Source organism: Cololabis saira, chromosome 1 (genome assembly GCF_033807715.1).
Source record: "Cololabis saira isolate AMF1-May2022 chromosome 1, fColSai1.1, whole genome shotgun sequence".
Lineage (NCBI taxonomy): Eukaryota > Metazoa > Chordata > Actinopteri > Beloniformes > Belonidae > Cololabis > Cololabis saira.
Window position 1 is genome coordinate 28,497,868 of NC_084587.1, and position 23,033 is coordinate 28,520,900.

General features: G+C 40.2%; 1 protein-coding gene across 1 annotated transcript in view; it reads right to left on the reverse strand.

Annotated features, from left to right (window-relative positions):
* Positions 1-3,502: 3,502 nt before the first annotated feature.
* elfn1b (extracellular leucine-rich repeat and fibronectin type III domain containing 1b) overlaps positions 3,503-23,033 on the reverse strand; it is a 186,942-nt gene continuing 167,411 nt past the window's right edge. Inside the window, exons 3-6 of the mRNA XM_061720115.1 lie at positions 14,776-15,481; positions 14,531-14,684; positions 13,270-13,436; positions 3,503-9,065 (exon numbers count right to left, since the gene is read on the reverse strand). Coding sequence (XP_061576099.1) covers positions 7,001-9,065; positions 13,270-13,436; positions 14,531-14,684; positions 14,776-15,059 — 2,670 coding nt within the window. The 5' untranslated portion in view covers positions 15,060-15,481 and the 3' untranslated portion in view covers positions 3,503-7,000. The remainder of the gene's footprint in view (positions 9,066-13,269; positions 13,437-14,530; positions 14,685-14,775; positions 15,482-23,033) is intronic.

Genomic DNA, 23,033 nt, shown 5'->3' on the forward strand with positions numbered 1-23,033 from the left:
TCAATCAGTATTTGTTTTTGTTTTGTTGATGCTCCTACAACCACCCCATCTCTCCTTGTAACTAGTGTGTGTTTATGTTTTCTTTTTGTGTTTATGTATGTGCATGAAGGGCAGCCCCGGGGGCCCAAGTCATTTGCTGTTTCCAAGCTTCCCGGGATCTCCTGCAACAAGTGCCAGCGTAGGGCCTCACCCACCTCAGCCACAGACCATGGTACCCAGGGGAACCCCAAGGAACGCACCGGGTGCAGAGATCTGCCAGTAATTTTTCAACTCACTGGCTAAGTTCACCTTTTTGATGGACATAATATCTTCAAAGGCTGTAATGACAGTCACTTTGTACAGACTTTCATGGTTCCAAGAGGAAGCAACCTGATCACCTGAGTTCTAGCACATGTCCAGCAATTTAGTTTTGACATCTTCATAGTTTACATGGGAAAAGTTCAATCATCAGAATCAATCATGATATTGGCATGTTCAATGTGAGGATGGTAGCGTCAGCTCAAAGCAACAACACTAAATGTTATTACCATAGCTGCTGACTTGCAGTCTTGAACAAAATATCTGTCATTTTTGAAAGCTTTTGGCTCTGTAAACATCTCACAGGTTACACCCTGAATACACAGGAGATTAGAGAAAAACTGCCTCTGTTTGTGTACAATTGGGCCTACAGCTACATCTGCTACACATGCACACTGAATAGGTTTATTGCTCACAAACAGTAACGGATGCTCGCACAACCAGTTGACCAGAGCAATTCTGGCAGGCATGCTGGATTATGATAAACTTAATGATGAAATAACTAAATCCTAAAATGTTAATTCATTGTTCAGAGTTTTAAGACATACTTCAGGGAATATATTAGTTGACAATATTTCAGAGAATTCTTATCAGGTTTTGACATGTTTTTATGCTTTTAGTTTTTAGTTTCCCTCATAAAGGAAAAAAAGTTTACAATGAAATTACTTTGGAGCCACGTTTTACATAAATGTAGTCAGCTGCTGTAAGCACATCGAACAGTAGCTGGAAATTATAAGAGTGAGCTAGCCTGGACTGTGTTGATTATATTTAAATGAATGATCAAATGCTGAGAAGAGCCCAGGTCGTGGCAGTATTCTTTACAACTAATGGATCTCATAAAAGTGAGTAATTGAATATCTGGATATGCTGATATAACTGGTCAAAAATTTAAGACCAAATTTTCCAGTTTGTTTCATAAATTTATGGATTGTCTCATTGTGCTCAAGTATGAAAGCATAGTGCATAAACATTTGACTTTAAGAAAGGAAAAAATAAATCATGGCATCAACTTATAAACCAAAACGTATTGTGAACCTTTTACTCATAGCCACCTTTGGCAGAGATAACAGCTGGACACACTCATTCTCTGGTCTTCTTTCTACCATGGAAATTAAATAATTCTTCAGAAAGTTCTTCTCACGTCTGTTGCAGAGGTTTCCATTAATGTGTGACACTTGTAGGTTGCTTTTCTTTCACTCTCCTGTCCAGTTCATCCCAAACCTGCTCGATGGAGTTTCAGTCTAGTGACAGAGCTGGCCTCTTTGTGTTTGCAAGCATATTAGCTTGTACTGTGTTAGAGTGTTAGATATTTTCAGTGCATTTGGTACCCATAGCCCCCAGGCCATCTGCTTGGATGCACTTTTTTTATTTTGCTTTTTGGCAAAGGGCTGTGGTCCTCTTGGAATAAAACAGTTTCCTTCTTTTTTATTAGCTGGTATATTTAACCGTCTTCTTGATCTCTACTTAAGAGTATGGCTCTAAATTAGGACGAGCACTGCTTACTACTTCCTAGTTACACACAGACATCTCTGATGACTAGTGTTGTTTTTGGCAGCCTGTTTCAATTTTAGTTTTAGTCTAGTCTTTGGGTCAAGCCATAATTTTTTGTTTTTATTTGTTTTAGTCACGTTCATACTCCGCTCATACTCCCGTGTCAAGTTTCAGTCGACTAAAACTCTGAGCATTTTAGTCTTATTTTAGTCAGAATTGTCCATGACCATTTTAGTCTAGTTTTAGTAAAAAAAAATCTGATGACATTTTAGTCTTGTTTTAGTCAAAGATTGATTTAGCCAAACCCATTTTAAAAATCGAACAAGGTTATCTTATTATGATGTTATTGTTACCTTATAGCTTATACCTTACAGAAGATGCTTTAATTTGAGTTTACAACATATTTATTTTTTCCTGTGATTTTGTGGCCACATTTCTCCCCATCTTTTTCTTTTTCGATGACACATTCGGTTTTCTTTTCTAAAAAAAGTGCGAAAGTGCATCCAAAGATTGTTTCTATTTAACTTTTGTTTTTATTTGACGTTAACCTAGAGCTCTGCGTTAATGGCATCAGCCTCTAACCTCTGCAGCTGCATCTTCTGAATCTGATTCCCCGTGGGCCGCGACTGGGATTGAGGACGTGACGTAACCCAGCAGCAGCGACTAAACAAGAAGAAACAACTTAAAAAATGTATATTAAGGATCTTCGTTATAACATTTCGTCTTGTCTCAATTTGGTCAATGAAAATGAAGACACATTTTAACATATTTTAACATAATTGGCATTTTGTAAACTACATTTTAGTTTCGTTTTTATTCGTCTACGATATTACATTATATATTTAATTATCGTTATCGTCACATGACCAGCATTTTCGTTGCGTCTCGTCTCATTTTCCTCAGGTGATAAAGGTTTGTTGACGACGGTATTTAGTCATAATTTTCGTTGACGAAAGCAACTTTATTGATGACACTGCACAGAAACCCACAAGGACATGTTTAGTGTGGAAGACCATCTCAACTTTCACAATATGGGGGACCTTGAAAAACGAATGGACATCATACCTTTTATTCTTCTGAATCAGTAAAAACGATGTTGGAGTAATTAGTAAGCTATGAAATAATTGGACAGAGATTTGACAAAATTGTAAATTTGAAAATGCAGCAGTGAGTGAAGAATAAGTCGTGTCTAGTTTAAGACAAAACTGTTAAAACTGAGTCACTGCACAAGTACACAGTATGGACAGGAAGCTTGGCAAGTAAGCTGAAATTGTTTTTGGGGAAATGGATTTGAACTTGTGCTAGGTACTATCCCCTCACAGCAAGAGGTTTCCTGGTTTGAATCTGTGCTGGCTCCTCTCAGTGTAGAGTTTGCATGTTCTTCCTGTTACTGCATGGGTTCCCCGAGTCCTCTCAAAGCACAAAGTCATCCAGAGGTTAAATTGTTATCCCAAATTGTCACTGGAGTGTGTGAGCATGCATGGTCTGTCCACGCTGTAGCCCACCCCTCACCTAATAGTAGCTGTGATAAGAGCAGTTTTCTCTGCAGTCCTGCACTGCTTGCAGAGGTTTACAAAACTGCAGAAGTACACAGTATGGACAGGAAGCCTGGTCAAGTTCAGAAATAAGCTCTTAGCTAAAACATTAAGGAGTTTCTCCTTGATGTATTAAAATGGAAGCAGAAGTCTTACAGCCTCTATAAATTACACGAGACAAATATGTGGCTATAAGCAGTTTTTTCTTTTTTGTAATCAATAAAATTGACCCTGTAAACATGTAGTCAAGAGTTATCCATCAAATGTATCTGAAGAGTGAAATTAAAGTTCTAGGTTTGTTGAAGCAGACACATGATTTCTCCAAAAAAGGAGACAGCATAAGGAAAGCTGTTTTATTGTGCTCATTTTAATTATTTGACAAGAAAATAAAGAAAGCCTCTGTGAGATCCTGTGGGAGAGCGTTCCTCTTACACTCAAGCTCTCTCGGCATCTCACTCCTGAGTCATTCACTCGACGAATATAACACAAGCTTCCACTGAGTGTTTCCTCGCAGCATGCTCCGTTGTCATGTCTGTCTGTTGTCAACAGGACCTCATTTTATTTCCACTTTCTAGGCATTGTGGTTTCAAAAACACAGTTTATCTTAACTGCAATTCAAAGAACAGCCACGCTGATTGCGATCACCTTTGAGCGGTCGTATGGACCGCCTCCTTGTTGGCATCTCGTTGTAGATGATCACTGCTACTCTTCAGCACAAGACAAAAGTCAGACTATTACTGTTCATAACAGAACTGAAACAAAGAAGAAAACAAAAACAAAAACAAAACAGTAATTGAATACATCGCTACATATATATTACTGTTACTTAAAGAATGCTCAAGTGAGGCTTAAGAATCAAGCAATTATAAAACTGCAATCAGGAAAGTATGAGTTAAGAAATATTTTTTTGTACCTTTTCATATTTTCAAAGCAATGCTAACTGCTGTTAAAAACATTAAAGAAAATCATATGTTTTAAGGCTGTTGTTTAGTTAAAACCACAATCTGGGGCTTATAAAGCAAAACCAACCACAGCTCAACAGTTTCCTCTTGGATCAGAGTTGGATTGTTTGCTGCAGAAGCAGATGAACCGTGTCAAAGCCGCTGCAGTATCAGGAACTACACAATTTAATGTGCTTTTGCAGTGCTACAAACAGTTGTGGGGATTTTACAAACCCATGATCATGGCTTTAACCAGCATTTATGAGTTGAGCATTCTGAACTCATTACAGCAGAGAAAAATATTTCATTTTCACGTTTTTTCATTTACCAAATACAACACTTCATTGTTTGTGTTGCTCTCAGTCTTGTCCAAGGTTGGAGTCAATTTTGTTTTGAAATTACAAAGCAAAAGGGGTGAAATCTACTTCTTATTTGCAATCACAAGTTATAGTCAATAATGTGGACACTACAGGCTGTTAAATACAAAATCTGCTGAATGGAAACTCGTTTGACTCCATCCCTGGTTTTCTTTCTTATAAAGTCATAACACAGTTCTGTGTAGAATATTCTACAGAATATAAGAACATGATTGTGTCTAGTTTGGCACCAGTATTTAAATCCTACATATATTTAAGATATAGTACACATAGTATCTTCTCACCACACAAGTGATACTAATCACATTTTACCATAACACTTCTCGTATAAAATCCCACTGCTATTAACTCCAACAGATGGTTGCAGGGATAGTTTGGTCTTTCGTAACAAAATGGACTTTCATGAGCATCAATTTGGTAATAATTCATTTTGTAGAGAGCCAATAATTCCTTATTTATATCCAGTTTTGAAATACAGATGGCGACATGAAGGACGTTTTCTGCCAAAAGACAGAAAATTCAGCTTGAGCATCAGAATCCAGCTGTGAAACAGAATTAACTTCTAAAAGAATACATTCATCTCTTTGTGGCTCCATGAGCACAAGTAACCTTGTCTGTATATGTGTGTGTATGTGTGTGTGTATGCAACGTTGTAACTGTAAGGGAGACGGTGGGTCTATACTTCTGTTTAGAGGCTGTAAGGATCAATTTACTACCACAGTACTTTGGTCTTAGAAATGATTGGAGGGTAAAAAGGGAACAGTGAGCCAATGATAGTGGATCGTCTTGTGCAAATTGTTGTTCGGTTTGGCAAAGTGATGTGTATCATTATATTAATGAGACAAGATCTGTAAATAGTAGTATTTCAAATACTTATGAATTATTAAGTTGGCACAATGGAACCACAGTGGAACCAGAAGTATCCAAAACAAGATAAAAATCTGCGAAGATATGAAATGTCGATAAAACACAGTAAAGCTACGGCGTGTCGGGAGGGAAGCTGGGAGTTTCAGGTCTTTTCCTAAGAGTCGTTTTTTGATTTTGAACAGTGCAGATACGTTTTTCCCCCCTTGTGGGAATTGACATTCATTTGAAGATTTGAAATTTTTAGTTCGATTTCAAAATCAAAAACGTACCAGTGTTAAGTGAGAAGGTAGGTAACTAGCTTGGGACTCTGATATTTCTGAAAAGTCAGAAAGATTTCAAAACCATGTTGTACAAAGAAAACAGTCTCTTCTGTTGCAAATATAGAACTCTTCTCTCATCTGTACAGCGTTCTTTAGTAGGATGAGGAGCAGGTGTATCAGGATTTCACCAAGAGAAAAGGCCAGCTCGTTTTTGGCTCAGCAGAAGGAACACATTCCTCTTGGTATAGAAAAGGAGGACTCAAATGTCTCTTCCATTGTACTGTTTGTCTCTGTTGTTGTGCACGTCTCAGCTGAGAAGTTCAAAACAGTCCAAAAAAACACAGTCACGCGATATAGCCATGCCATATTCAAATAATAGAATATTAATGAAGAGGATCATAGGAATAAGAAGAAGACCAGTTATGAGAATAAGAATAATGAATAATAACAACAACGTATCATCCTTTTTTCTTTTCTTTTAAATTCTGAATATAAAAACTGTTGAGGAGATGTTGGTACACAGTAGGGCTCCTCTATCCCCTTGGTTGATTTGGCACATTAAACTCACTCTCTGGTGAGAACTACCTACTAATTCTCAGCACAGTTAAATATTACTGTTGGTTGGTGACCCATCCAGAAATTGTCATATTGATCTTTTCAATCACCTAAATCACAACAAATTTGTCAAAATATTTCTGCTGTTGTTGCTGTAGCCCAGTGCACATCAACAACTTGCCCAGCAAAGCGGTTCTTTATCAAATCATCAGTATTATGATCGCTGCGTTTGGTGAGGTCATTCTGCTGTTTGACGCATGGCCATGTCGGGTAAGATCAAAAGCTTTTCAGGATGGGTTCCCCAACAACAATTAAGGTTTCTATTTGCAATGTTAATTCTATTTTGCCCCTCAATTCAAAACGTAGTACAAAGAGCTACATAAGTAAGTCTGAGCTATAATTTCCAGTACTTTACAAAAATTAACTCAGTCTCTATTACATTATGAATGTTTTTCTAGATAATATATGAGTTTGGTCCTCATCCATGTTCTGGGAGGAAAAGGCTTAGTTTGAGTGAAGTTTGTTTTTGCGTCTGCATGTGGGTAACTGTGTGTGTAATCTGATTATGTATATGTATGTTTGTTTGTATTTACAGGTCTTGTGTGTTTAACAATATTTTATGAATGGAGTGTCCTTCTTTCCTTAAAACCAGGTTTTACGGTTCCCCGCATATGGGTTTAAGCCTTCTGCTGGGCAGATACACCCTTCCAGTAGTCCAGTATGTCATGAAGATCTTCATCCTTTGCAAACTGAACCTTTTGCCTCAGTGCGTGTCCAGCTGCCACATATCCTTCGTCCTCCATGGAGGCCTGCCGGTGCCTCTTGCGGTGCAGTTTGAACCTCTCCCAAAGCCCCAGGGTTGGGGTGCATAGGAGACCTTCCTCCTCCTCGTCTTCCTCAGGACTGGAGCAGTAGCTGAGGTTGTGGTACTGGGGCGAGAGTGGGTAATGTGATGAAAGCTGGGAGTAGGTTAACTCGCGCTGTTTAGCTTGCCTGTTGAGAGTGATGGGGTCTAAAACGGAGGGCTTGCGGCCCCCTGGGTGGTGGTGGAGCTCCTGCATGATCTGGGGGTTGTGCTGTAGCTCCTGGAGATGCTGCTGGGAGCCGGGGTAGGAGTGGCGATGTTCATTGTACTGGCGGATTCTCTGGGCTTCAGCTCGCAGGATAGCTGCTGCCGGAGTGATGGTGCGGATGGCATCTCCTCCGCCACCTCCCCTATCTTTTCTTTCTCCAGGTGAGGCTCTCTCAATGTAGCGAGACTCTGATGAGTGGTACCCTCCTTCTGAACGGAAGGAGCGAGGGCTCCTGGCAGAGCCGGGAGAAGAGGAGGTACTTGGTCTTTTAGAGGTTGCAGGAGCTTCCATGCTATGGTGTCGCTGCAGTGAGTGGTGGTAAGCCCGTCCTCTTTCTTCTCTTCCTCCTCTCCCTCCTTTATATGCCGGGGAAAGGAACTCATTTCCTCTTTCTCCTCTTTCTCCTTGCTCAGACAGAAGCACCAGCTGTGGCTCTGCAGTCGAAACGGCTCCTCCACCTGCAGAAGAGGGTGATTTAATTCCTTGCTGAAAGGAGGTCGACTCAGATTTGAGAGCATCTATACAGTTGTTGATGATCTGGTTGACTTTATCAACTTCTTTAGCGATGGTAGAAATCTCTGCTACTGAGCCCTGGGGATTTTCTTGCGGGGACATCTCTCTCTCTATGGCCGAGCCTCTGACATCCATGTAGTTCAGTTTAGCAGGCTTATGACCTGGTGTTTCTATCACATCCTGGATCTTGTATGGATCTATCTCTCCACCTTGGGGCATGTAAGGCATTCTTGACAAGCTGTCCCCAGCAGGAAGATTCTGGGAAGCAGATTCTCCACTCCCGCCTTCTATATCCCCTTCTCCACCATATTTGAGCTCTATCAGAGTCCTTTGGATCCTGCTCATCTTTCTCTCTTTCTCCTCCATGATCCTCTTCTTCCTCAGACAGTGGACAACAAGGCCAAGGAAGAGCAACATGCCAAACAGACAGCCCAGAATAGTCATAATATAGTGGGTGGCTGACATCTGGTTAGGTATCCTTTCCACTCCAGTTCTGCGGCCAGTGGAGATGGTCAGACAGGTGTGATTGAACCTCAGAGAGTTTCGTATAGAAGCCACACAGTAGGTATAGTCAGTGTTGGGTTTTAAGTTCTTAAGTTCAATGTCTTCTCTTTGATTTTTCAGATTCTGGATGTCTATGAAGAAGCTGTTGTTGTAGAGCATTAGGATGTACATTTTCCTGTATGGATGAGGAATTTGAACCGTTATCACAGCACTCGAATGCTGCACTTGTTTTATTGTCATGACTGGCTTGGCATCAGAGAAAATGGGGCTCAGACTTATTACATCATCAGGAGGGGTCCCAGAGGCACAATCATCCAGCCCGCAGGGAGAGGCGAAATCTGGAGACTGGGTAGTAGAGTCAATGATGTAGAATGGTGTCACGCTGCTGCCATCGTCATACATGCATACAAGACTGAGCACGTGCAGTGCATTGCGCTGCATGGGCATGCGGGGATTCTGACTCAGCAGATTGTAGCCGGAGAATCCTTGAGGGGAGTCGCACACCATCCTCTCAGTGGTCCGGTTTGGGAAGGCGGAGAGCCAGCGCAGGAAACCCAGCAGCTCACAGGAGCAGTTGAAGGGGTTTGTGTAAAGTTCACAGGTGGTCAGCTTGGAGAGTCCAGAGAACAAACTGCCATCCAACACCTGGATCCTAAAGAGAAACACAGGAAATTGAGAACTTTTATTTAAAATTTCCTCATCAGATACACTTACACAGTTGAACATAGTCTATTACCTTTCTATGAACCCCAAAGAATAGCTGCTTCTTTATGTTTAGGTCAAAAGATCAATACTAATTACACCACTAATAGTGAGAACGGCCCAGTTATTTCCACTGAGAAAAAAGCGAAGGTGACCTGTTGCAGCATTGTTACGTGAGCTGTGGAGGTGAATGACAATGAGAATGAGAGCATCTCTGGATCTTCTGCAAAGTCATTTTCCATAAAACAGTGAAAGGTGGTTGAGTATATAAAAAGGATACATTTTGGCATTATGACACAAAAGCTTTATATTTACCTAAATGCTTTCACCCTGTTCATGAAACTAGATGAACAGCCCACTGTAACTTTCGTGCACGTGTGCTAGAGATGTTAAAAATAATTGTCATCCTGTAAAACAAATTGTGAGGAGATTTTTCAATTCCTCTAAACACAGCCTGACATGTCAACAAACCGATGTAACAACAAAGTCTTACTCCAGAAGTTATGGAAGTTATGTTGGATGACAGCAGAGGCTCAAGACTACATCTCCTGGGATCCACAACTGTTCCATCCCTGAGTCTGCCTTTCAAAATCTTAATAGACTGACATTTTGTGAAAGTCATGCTTTATCTGAGGTTAAAGAAAACAATTTTAAGGCTACAAAAACACCACTACCTTAAATGTTCTTGCAAATGTTATTACACATTTATTACATGTTCAGAAATGTTTATAAAGAAGTAGAAGCAGGCAATTGTCACGAGTCCCAGTACAGTACTAAGGCTGAACGGTTTTGGGAAAATGTCTAACTGCAATTTCTCTAACAAATACTGTGCTCACTCTGCGTGAGCTTACTAACCTGTGTTGAAACGTTCCCATTCCCCATTCAGCTGGATCATTCACTACTTTTTAAAGAAAATGTATTGTTGTGTTTATTGAAATGTTAGTAATAGTTTATGTCGGTACATCTTGAACTGGATTTTGGTCTATCGTCTTATTAACATGATTAACATCTTCCGTATTGAATCCAGAATACCCCCTACAGTGGAAACCCCTCTTTTCTATGCGACTAATGTTTCATCTGTGCTTTCAGGTTCAACAGTGGACATATCTATGAAGTTTACAATTAAATTATATCCTTTTCCAACTTCCATAAGACGTGGACTATTTTTGATTGGCTGCTCTGGCTAGTATGCGAGAAAAAAAAATGGACTTCTCACAAGTCCTCACATCAGGAGACACGGCATCTCTTTCCATAGTTATGCTGATGACATACAGCTCTATGTGGCCGTGTCTCCTGATGACACTGGGCCGATTGACTGACTTTTTAACTGTATTTTAGATATTAAGGCCTGGATGTCACAGAATTTTTTAAAGCTAAACCAGGACAAGACTGAAGTACTGATCGTCGGTTCAAAAGCCCAGAGAGAGAAACTGGCCTCTAAACTAAATATATATGGAGTAAACGCGAGCAAAGAGGCAAGAAATCTAGGAGTCATATTGACTCTGATTTTAATCTCAAATCACATGTATGCTGTGTCACAAAAACAGCATTTTATGATTTAAAAAATAGTTCTAAGGTGAGGCCGTTTCTCTCTCTGAGCAACACGGAGAGACTAATGCACTAATGCCTTCATAACTAGCAGGATAGACTACTGTAATGCTCTTCTTACTGGTCTACCCAAGAATACCATCAATCAGCTGCAAATTGGTTCAAAACGCTGCAGCGCGAGTTCTGACTCAGACCAGAAGGAGAGCACACAATAGGCCCATTTTAAAATCCTTACACTGGCTACCTGTTAGTTTTCGTGTTGATTTTAAAGTTCTTTTATTAGTTTATAAAGCGCTACATTGGCCTGCACCAGAGTATATTTCAGAGATGTTTTTATTCTATGAACCAGGAAGGCCCCTCAGATCCTCTGGCTCTTCCTTTTTAGTTATTCCACAGAGTAGAACTAAAACATTTGGTGATGCTGCTTTTATCCACGATGCTCCTGCTCCTGGAGCTGGAAATGTGGACTTTTTTTTTTTTTTTTAATATTTTTATCCCGGTTTTTTCCCCACATTTTATCACCCAGTGCTCCTACCTAACAGTCCTGTGCATTGCCATCCTCTACCAACCCCGGGAGGGTCCTGCACTGAGCTCAGGTCTCCTCCTGAGGAGTGAGCAGGCCGCTTCTTTTCACCAGACAGGGTGGGTTTTCTCCGGCCAAACGTAGCGCGTGGAAGGATCACGTTATTCCGGCCGGATCCTCCCCACCCCATCTGGCGCCCCGGTTGGCCAGAGGGGGCATGTATAGCCCAGGACTGCTGCATGTTTTTATGAGGGTAGCTCACACTAGCTACCCAAGGGAACACGGGGAGAACATGCAAACTCCACACAGAAAGATCCTTTCGCCAACCCCACCCAGGGTGTGGGCACTGAAGTCATGGGGGAACTAACACGCACTTCAGCGCCCACAGCATCCCCTGCGGGAATCGAACCCAGGACCTTCTTGCTGTGAGACCGCTGCACTACCTGCTGCGCCACCGTGCCCCTAAATGTGGACTTTTTAAACGTAGACTAAAAACTAATCTCTTTGGTCTGGCTTTTATGTAGCATTTTTGTAATGTTTTTATTAATGTTATTTCATTGTTGTGGACTGATTATTTTTAGACTTAATTCTTTTTTTTTTAAGATTTTTTTTGGGCTCTAGTGGCCCTTTATTGAGATGTAGACTGGAAAGGGGTAGAGAGAGAGAACGGGGAAGCGGTCCATTTTTAGACTTAATTCTTGAACTTTTATCATTATTTCATTTTAATTAACTATATTGTATGTCAGTGTGCATTGGTGTCCCAGTTTTTATTTTATTTTTATTTTTTATTATGCTTATTTTTCAGTCAAAATGTTAAGCACTTTGTATTTCATTTACCTGGATGAAAGGTGCTATATAAATAAAATTTGATTGATTTGATTGAAGTGGGCATGACTATCACATTGTTGACTTTGTAAAACCAATGCGCTATGTTTAAAACGATTGTCAAACATGCTGCTTAATGTATAAAACATACGGAGAATAAGTGATTTGCTAATTGCATTAACTCAAATTGCAATTTTCTTTTAAATTTGCCTTACACTTAACTGCCTGAAGACTTTTCATTTGCATCTTTCCTGTCAGTAAATCTTTGTTAAGGGTTAAGCATTAATAAATACATTGTTTGTGTAGGATATGAATAAATATAATACATTATCAGTGCTAGGAATAAAATTATATGGTTAGGCTTGATTATGGCAGCACGGTGGCTTGGTGGTTAGCACAGCAAGAAGGTTTCCGGTTCGACTCCCAGGCCCGGCAGTGCCTTTCTGTGTAGAGTTTGTATGTTCTCCCTGTGCTTGCGTGGGTTCCCTCCGGGTACTCCCACAGTCCAAAAACATGTGTAGTAGGTTAATTGGTTAATTGGCAATTCTAAATTACCCGTAGGTGTGAGTGTGTCTCGTTGTTTGCATATATGTGGCCCTGTGATAGACTGGCGACCTATCCAGGGTGAACCCCTGCCTCTCGCCTGTGATGAGCTGGGATAGACTCCAGCAGACCCTCTGACCCTGCAAGGGATAAAGTGGGTATAGAAAATGGATGGATGGTCTTATATAAAACAACTGGTAAAATAAAACACTACGCTCTCACAACCTATACAGTGTTATTCTGGCATGATTAAATGTTGAACATGTGCATGGTTTCACTTTTTCTAGTGAGATTGGCCTCAAGCAATTATGGTCAACAAGCAAGCCGCTCCATCGTATTATGTCTCTAAAGTTAGCAAAACATCCGCTGATTACTGTAGAGATTTTTGGTCTTGCTCAAAAGCAAATGTCCAAAATGATGAGTGTAAAAATCTGCTTATTTTAGGAAAGCTGTGAGGAGGCTCGTGGTGCTAAAGAATGCTGGTTTTCGTTTCCTAAAGCTTTTCAGTGGAGGTCAAAAATGCAAAGTCACAATGATACGTGAAGCCCTCAAAGGCACATTTAATGAAACACACTGAAATAAAAAGAAATTCTGATTTAAGGATATTTATTCGTAATACATTCATGTTTACAGTAATCATCTTTTCAACACAACCACAGTGCATTCCCTCTCTTTCATCACATGCTCACACACTCACACACACATAGGCCAATACCTGTTCATGGAGAGGTCTATGTTCTCTATGTTCGGACATTCCCAGAAGGTGTTGGGTGTGACAGTCTCAATGAGATTGGCTTGCAGGTAGAGATACTGCAGTTTGCCCAGGCCTCGCAGCATCCCCTCTGTCAGGTTCCTCAACTTGTTAAATCCCATCTGGAGAACCTGGGGAGACAAAGACAAGTGGGATTATCCTAATCTCTGAAGAGTGATTCAGCGCCTGGCATTGCTCACTTCAAGCTGGAAACATACAGAACAAACAGATGACGGTTCAGTATAGCTAGTGTTTCACATCGTGATCTAAGCCTCAATGCTGCGCTGAATTTACTCAGATCTTTCTTGTTCACATTTTACCTCCTGGCACAGCTCCAGCAGCTGGGGTAGATGTGCAAGCATGACAGCTCATTATGGCTCAGTTTGGTGGAACAATGCCTGAATATTTCTGGAAGCTACAAATGACTGAATGTTGTCTTTCTCGTGTCTGTGTCTCCCTTTTTGGTTGTAATTTTGGAAGAATATAAATCTTTTGATTGAGGAAAAACTGCTCTAATATATTAGAAAAAAAAGCAGTGATTACTTTTTGAAGTCGTTCATTCCGAGGTGTTCTTATATCTGTTTCCCCCCTCCAAGAAAATCTGAGCACTATGTAAAGTGCTTGTAAATAATTTCAATTTATTTCTATGTTAAAGCAGCACAATGTAACTTTCAGCTTTTGTTGAGTTTGGCGGCTCCTTTGGACAAAAGCGGTAGTGCTTTACCAGTAGTGTGGCAGGGTTCCTACCATCCACCTCAAAGTTACATAGTGCCAGTGAAGGTGATGCAGACCCCTCAGACCATGACAGAGGTGTCATTAAACCTGTTGGAAGTTGATGTACCATCACAATGACTCTGGAAATATTATATTAAGGTGGAAAAGTTACATAGTGCTGCTTTAAGTTGTTCATATTTCTTCTCATACCTTTTCAGCTTTTCCCTTTAGGTGTCACCACAGTGGATCTTAACTACTTTACTTACTGATGTGTAAACAGGAGTTTAAAGTTGCTACTTATAACCAAGCAAATCCTGCATATCATATTCTCTGGGTCTTTCATTTGAATTGGGAGAACTCTTAGCACCGATGCTTTAGTGTTACTCAACATTTAAAAAAAAAGTTATTTAAACCTGCAACAAAATATTATATTGCAATAACATGACACAATCTTGTTTTTACCTTTATTGTTTGCGATGATGTGTATGGACAAGTGTGAAAATGTTGTCACCTGTAGGTTGAACTGTGCTGAGAATGCTCCGTCTTCCACATAGCTGATATCATTTTTGGTGAGGTTCAGATAGGTGAGGTTGCCGAAGCGACTGAGTGAAGAATAATGGATTGACCGAATCTTGTTCTCGTTTAGCCTCAGATCCACAATCGTGCTGTGGACAGATTTGTGACATGTCTGTAGATTTTGAGCAAAAATGGCTTATTACCATAGAGGTGGCTCCCTTTCATCAGCAGGTGTCTTACCTGTTAATGTGGGAGGGGATGGCCTCATAGGGAGGTTGGTTCATACTGCAAATAGCCAGCCACACAAAGCCCTTCTCCCCTTCGATAAGCCAGCAGTCAGCTGTTACCACTGGCAACCGAAATAGTGACAGCAGCACAAGCCAACAGAGGCAGGAGTTGACTGTGGATAAGATCCCTGATGAAGAACCTCCAGCCGTGTTGTGTCGCAGCTTCCCTGTACTCTGGGCCATTTCAGATGTCACTGCAATATCCATTAGAGACAGCGGACCAGAGAGGCTTGCCATCTAACATTTATTCATGTTGGCTAGAGCAATTAAAAATTGTGTGAGGGACTGTTTTATACTTTTGGGTAGAGTTACTTGTCCTTTTTTTATATATATTTCAGTTGCTGTTTGGGTTTAGTCACAGTTTCCCTTTAGCTTTTCATACTATAAAACGAAATTACAAACATATCAAAGTAGAATCAAATGCAGGAATGGAGCACATCACTTTGTTGGCAGTATGTGTGTAGGAAAACTGTATCAATCATTTAATTAAGGGGCTACATTTAATTTTTTAAGTATAAATTGGCAAGTGGAAGTTGTCCTGGTGCCAGGTTGGCTGCTGTTCATGTCTTCCGTGGCCATCCGCATCTCTGAATTGACAGGCACTGCTTCTCACTCTTCCTCACTGCCTGCAGCTCTCTACTTGGTGTGAGAACTTGTCCCTGGTGGGAGGAGAGAAAGAAAAGGGAAGTGGGTGTTAAGAGTTGATCTCTAATGAAACACAGTGGTCTATTTATGTGATGCAACAAATCCAACCTTGTTAACAGCGTGATGAGATAAGAGGAAATTGTTCCCTCTTGTGTAACTGTTTGATACGAGACACACTCGCTTTTTTATTTCCAACTTAAGAGACATTACTTGACATATACACAGTGGGAGCTTGTTCTTGTTGTGAATTCACATTGACATTTTCTGTTGCTCCATTAGCAGCAGGGCCACCATAGGCCTGGCTAAGGATGTCCACGGTTCTGATACACTGTCTTATACAAAAAAAAGAAAATCATTAATAAAAAAAATCCTACACACATCAGATGGTGTATTGCACATAAATGTTGAGAAAGAAAGAAAAAAAAACTAGGTGCAGGAAAGCAGACAGAAAAGATGCTTGGGGAAGAGATGACAGGATGGAACAAATAGGGGGATAGAGAAGAAAAAAGGCACTGATTCTCTGAGAAGAAGAGGAATCTGGGGAGAAAAGGTGAAAAACACTCTTGTTTGAGGAAAATGACAGAATAAAGGCTGCCTGTTCTCTTTGAAAAGCCTCTTTCTCAACTGGAAGAGTAACAAACAGGAAGTGACATCATGAAGATGAAGGAGGAGGAGTGAAATTGAGCGAAAGGTCCAGCGTTCTTGACAAGCATCTTTTGGCTGCAGTTCCCTCTTTATTGATTGCAGATGAATAGTGAGGCAGAGAGGTGCTGATGTGCCACCTTGGATCTGAGATGGAGGACAAATGAGATCAATACTTTTTGAGGATGGGACAAAGCTCTTTTGAATTGTTTTTTTTTCCTCCATGTCCTTTCAGAGAACTCAAGTCCACTAACCTCTGCTTTTCAGCTGTAGCTATCAATGAAGTTTTCAATCAGTCCCTTCCAAGACTTGCATTCCTGGGATTTACTAACTATCAACAACAGCACTCACATTCAAGTTCTACAACAGCCGATTAGTGGCTGTGTGGGTGTCAAGATGGCCAGGAAGGATGGATGGTGACAGGATGGGCCTAAGTCACTAGCGGAGCACGCGGGGGGACAGAGGGGACGGCCGCCCCGGGCCCACTGCTGCGTGGGGACCCACGCCGAAGAGGAAAAAAAAAAGTGTGCTGAATAAAATAAGGAAAGTTGGACTGTATACCACTTGCGTTCATAAGGATAAAGTTGTTTAAAAAATAAAAGAAATAGCCCTTCTCCCCGTGTGTGTCTGCCTGTCATGCACGGGTTCGTGCACGCGCATGTTGTCTGTTTACTTTTAGCCAGTTGTCGCATCAGAGCCTTAAAGCAGGAAAGTCATGCTGATTTTCAGCAGCTGAAGTTGATTAAAAACTATCTCCGGGCAGCATGGATGAGGCCAGACTATCAAACCTCACCTTGCTCTCAATCGAGAGGGACATCGCCATCGATGAGAGCAAAGTGATTAAAAGTCCTGCGGCTATGAAGAACCGGCTGATGGTTCGGAAATAGTTCGGATTTGAAGTTTTTGCATTTTGGATCGTTCAATGTGCTACTCTCCCGCCCCCCTGGATGGAAATATTTTTTGTTGTGGTTTTCTGCCCATCGCTGGATGAAACCATCATTGGTAAGCTGTCATTAATTATTTCTGATAACATTGTCATAATGCTGAATATATGGCCTTCCCTACATTGTTTGTTGCTGTTTGACTGCCGTGTCTGATTGTGTTAAATGCATGTCGTTGCACGTTGTAAACTGTTGTCGTGTAGGTTGAACACGTGACTGGATGTTATTTGATTTTTATCTCCAGGTTGATACCTATATCTTAAACTCTGCATTAGGGTTTTTTTTTTTAGCGATTATGTTTTAACGGGGATGTTTAGGCCACAAGGGCCCATCTAGAATGCTTCGCGTCCCCTGGGCTGGGACCCCTGCTCCGCCCCTGGCCTCATGCACATCATGTCACCATCCTAGTTTTAGCATTTTTTTAACCATATCCAGATATTTTTAAAGATGTCAAATATTGGTTTTCTGGTCTGGTGACAAACCTGAGTTCAGAGAAATCCACAATGGCTCCAATAAACATTTAATTTGATTGTCTTATAGTATAGTTGATTGTCTTATAATTTTTTTTTTCTCCAACTCCAGCGTAACATGTATAAAATGCCAACAGACACATGATACTTCTACGAGTTACCATCCACAGAAACAGAGGACTTTTAGAGATAAGCTGCTTCACATGGGCATGGCATATCCTAACAGGGAACCTCAGGTCTGAATCGGGCATTTTTCTTTTCTTTTATTGTCTATTCTTTTTTTTCTTCCATCCGACAGTGCTGAACTGACAAATGTCTGGGATGTCATAAAACCAAAATCTTAACCAAAATAACAAAAATTTTTATCTGATATACCGCTAATTTTTGATTCAGTCACCGAGTCAACATGGTAAACAATATATGTAAATGTCTGATGGCAGCTCTGCAGATATTTTAGCGGGTTTTCGCTGAAGGAGCTGGGAACAAAAGCAATGGGTGTGTTCCCTATGAAGTAATAAGGGCTTCAAAATTGGTCTTCAGAAACCAACAACTTACGTAACCAAATGCTTGTTTTCACGGTAAACTGGGACTTTTACAATGTAGTTAGCTTTTAATAACCATGTAAATAACTGTTTGAAAGACTTTTATAATTATTTTCATGAAAATTAAAAATGACATGAGCAGATTCTTAATATGTGGAACAATCTTTACACGGATTTAAACCTCAATGTACAGCTATCTCCAAAACGTTTGGTATTATGTAACACAACATTTATAACATGCAGGATATTAATACTTTAATTTGATTGCTTGTTTTAAACATTTTAATTGAGAATGAACAGCTTTAATAAAGTGAAACCAATATTATCTTTGTTTACCTCAATTTATTTTAAAGATTAACGAGTTTTCATTTCACCTTTGGTTCTTGATGCACAACCAATACAGATCCAGACATATCAAACTGCAGAAAATACCGATGGACATAACTATGTTTCAGGGATCTGCAACTCACAGTTTTAGCTCTCAGAAGGGCTTTCCCACCTAGTCAGCACTATCTATAATTGACAGTGAGACTTCCTCCCACATGGCATTAGACTAACTACCCAGTTAGACCAGTGGAGAAAGTGTAGAAATGGGTGCCAGCTACATACAGGCACAGCTACAAAATGCAAATTCACACTGGCACAGGAAACGTCCATTTTGCTGACCGAGGGTTAAGCTCGTGTAAGCAGTCTGTTGAGAGTGAAGAACATGGGGTATAGCATGGCTGCAGAGCTGGCAGCGACGCCAAACAGTAGAGTTCAGGTGCAGAGACAGCTGATTCCAGCCTGACCCTGTTTGCACTGAGGGGAACGATGCCAGGTGAAAGGCTAGATGACTGAACAGGACTGCTGGACAGCAGAGGACTTCTACACTTGGAGTCGCAGGCAAGCACTTGCTCTCCTTATGGCAAGGCAAGTTTATTTGTATAGCACAGTTTAACAACAAGGTGATTCCAAGTGCTTTACAAAGACATTAAAACATCACATAGTAGAAACAAAAAACAATAAAATAAAACAAAATAGAATTTACAGGTTGCACCGCTTCACATGATACACACAATAGGAACTGTTAAGAGACCCATGGTCTCTTTCCCATCTTGCATCATTCATCGCCTCCCCTGCTTTGCTCACACTCACTAGTGCCTTTTACATTGGTGAATACCCAACGTTTAACGCGTAGATGTAGCGTGTCATGTGCCTCTTTTACATTTACCGGGTGGCGTGTCAAGCTGCCCCGCGAATAACTCGCCTCCGAGGGGTAGTCCTAACCGCGGGTCAGGTCTAATGTAAACAGAACTAACACAGGGTGGCGGGTCATGGGAGGGTTTGTGGATCACCTAACCTGAGTACAACCCTACAGGGGAGTTTTATTTTATTTATTTATTTGTTATTATTTTATAAAATAAGAAAACAGCTGATGAGAGTAACAACAGCAGCAGGAAGTCGCAGGTAGGGCCTTTATTTGCAAAATGAGTAACTGGGTAGACAAAGAGATCCGCGAGCTGCTCAGCCTCAGAGCCCAGGACGCCATAAACTGACGTATGTCCGGAACCACAAAAGGACGGACCATTGTTTGAACAACTGGACACAAAAATGACAAACTGGTGCCAAAAAACGCTCATCCTGATGTTCAACCATCCTCGTTTTGAAAATGACACCTGTCTGATGGTGTATCAATCCTGATCCAATCTAAAAACGCCTACTGTGTGCTCATACTGTACATGGCACCACCTCAGCTGTGGAGAACAGCCCTGTGGATTGTTCCAGCACTCAGCATCACGACTGGTTTGGTTTTCTACCATGTCAACCTCCAAAATGTATAGGGTCCAAACTGTTATCTGGAGAAAGACTCAGCGTTGCTATAACCTTGCTTTACTGACTTCACTGTGGTGTCATCACTTCAGGAGTTTTCTCATGTATTGTGTATTTTTTTTGTAAAAAAGTAAAGAGTAAAAAAGAAGAAAAAACATGTTTAACAAAACAAAACTAAAGAGCACTAAAAATGGACTTGGTGACAGCACTTGGATACACAGAGTGACAGCAGAGCATCACTATTTTGACACAATATGCCAAACAGTACACACACACAAACACAAACACAAACACACACATACACACACACACACACACACACACACACACACACACACACACACACACACACAAACACAAACACACACACACAAACACACACACACACACACACACACACACACACACGCTCTCAAACGGTTAAACTGACATTTAAACATAAACTCAAAAACGTCCTGTTAGTATTGGACTCAATGATTCTAATGTTCTGTTAAGACCTGGTATTAAAATCCACCATAATTACAAGTGGACAACTTTACCCGTGTCTGTTCACACAAGTCTCCACTTACATCTTGTGTGGAACTGGTTCCCATGGCTTGTATGCAAATGAGCAGGTACAGAATTTCTGCTCATAAAAACCAAATGCACTGTTTTGTTATTTTAGCTGCAGGCAGCTAAACTGAGTTTTGTCACCAGAAAAAAGAAAAAAACTGTTTCTTTGCATAACAGCTGACTTGTACGTTTACAAAAAAAACGGCAATGAGAAACATGGAAGACAACAAATGGCTTCAGATGATTGAAACAAAGAAGAACTAAGGTAAGCAAAGGTTACAGCTGGTGCTTGTAATGTGCCACTTTAATGTGACAGCTTTATTGTGAAAATGAGTACACCCTTCAGTTATGAAGGCATCCAGTCATTGGGTTTACACTGCTACAGCAATGTGGTCACATGTGGCCCAGACCACCTACAAATGTTGTTTAAAGCGATGCGTTTCAGGTGTATTTTACAGCTGTACTTCAGGCTGTGTCCACCTTAAACACATCACTCAGGATGAATGTTAAAACCAGATGTAAACAGGGGTTAGTTGTCTTAAAACCACGGAGGGAGTGACTGCACCAGTGGCACAGTATTAACACCATCAAACTGCTACAACTTCACACAGCAATGTGTTGTTTGCTGTTGGGTTAAGGTCAATTTATAAACTTTGAAAACTCACCAAGCATAGTGATAGGTCGTTATGTACACTGACCCCCTGCAGTTTACATGTAAACAGCATGGAGGGATTGCTGACACTGTTGCACAGCAACAATTCTAAAAAGAAAAAGATCAGTCTGTGAGAATGCTGTTTGTGGACTTCAAAAGCGCCTTCAACGCATGGGTCAAAAGCTGCTGCAAATGTGCATCAGTTCACACTTGTTTTATTTCTGACAGAAAAAAAACACAGAGCCTTAATGGTCATCTCAGCTCCAATCAAAATCAATTACACTTGAGCCATCAGACATCTGGCATCTCAGCAGTGCTCTTCACTTTTTAAACTGTAGAAGCATGAAACCAGACCTAACCTTTATTAAGCACTCAGATGATACAGTAATAGTAGATTTTACAAATTCAGAAACATATCGCAAGTATAAATGCATATTAGCAGCAAACATATTTATAAATAACAGTTCTAAACATCAGTCTTATTCATGAAAAGAAAAAAAAACTCCATAAAATGCAGAGCCATCAGTCGGTAGCTACTACTCACTTTTTACAGATGCTTGACTCAGTTTCAACATTACAGCCTGGCTTGATGCCACAAGCAACTTACACCTCAACAATCTCAACAAAATTGTCATAATGAGCAATAAAACCATTGGATCTGGAGTCTGAGCAACCTTTGCAAAACAAAGACTACAAATAGCCTAATTTGATGTCTTCTCTCATAAGACTCATTAATCCAGTCAGCCTCCACATGCATTCCTTTTATATATATATATATATATATATATATATATATATATATATATATATATATATATATATATATATATATATATATATATATATATATGTCTGGAAATGCCTTTTACTTTAACTTGGACCAACTAAACAAGATTAGTTAAACAGTTTTAACACTGCACTTATATCCTGTCCATTGTTTGCATGTCTGTAGCTTCATGTTGTGTTCGCAGTGTGTTGTGTTTTGTATAAATAAAATTATAAAATTATCCTAACAGATAAAAAAAGTTGTAGTTTTGATCATTTAAATCACATAATTTGATGGTTAACTTGGAACCAAAGCACACCTGATACCCTGGGGGTAATCACATCTTGTTCAGAAACAGTTGTGCACATGAATAAGCAATTATATTAAAGCAGCAGAATGTAACTTTCAGCTTTTGTTGATTTTGGTGGCTCCTTTGGACAAAAGCAGTAGTGCTTTACCAGTAGTGTGGAAGGGTTCCTACCATCCAACTCAAAGTTACATAGTGCCAGTGAAGGCGATACAGACCCCTCAGACCATGACAGAGGTGTCATTAAACCTGTTGGAAGTTGATGTACCATCACAATGACTCTGGAAATATTACATTAAGGTGGAAGAGTTACATTGTGCTGCTTTAAAGCTGAAGTAGGACCTTTCCCTGAAAACTATGGTTGGCATTTTTTTCCCCAAAAAATATGTTTTAAATTCTGCTTATAACACTAAAGAAAACTAGTAGCCTACCTTTCAAACAGCCACTGCCCTGAAGGAGACTCTTGTTCAAAGTTCAGGGGTTTCAAGTTAGGTTACATGGGAAAAGTTTTACTATATTGCTTTTCTTAGCACTTAAGGGTTAATTCTTTACAAAAAATTATGTCAACCAATACTTGGCATCAGTTGCCAACTCAATGACTTTGGAAAATACTTAGAATGATTTTTAAAAGAGTTCCCTGTGACACCCTCTCAGTCAAAGTTTTGAGTTACAGATTTGAAATCAGGGATCTTGAGGAGTTACTACTTTCGTGACAGCCAAATTTCTACATTGAATCAAAGGATAATAAGTCTCTTAACTGGTTGTTGACACTCACTTTTATGTTTTAATTATGGAATAACAAGTTTTCATGAGACAAGACAAAAATTTGATGAGTTAGATCATTTGGCTCTCACTTGTTGGAGCGTGCCACAACTTAAGCAA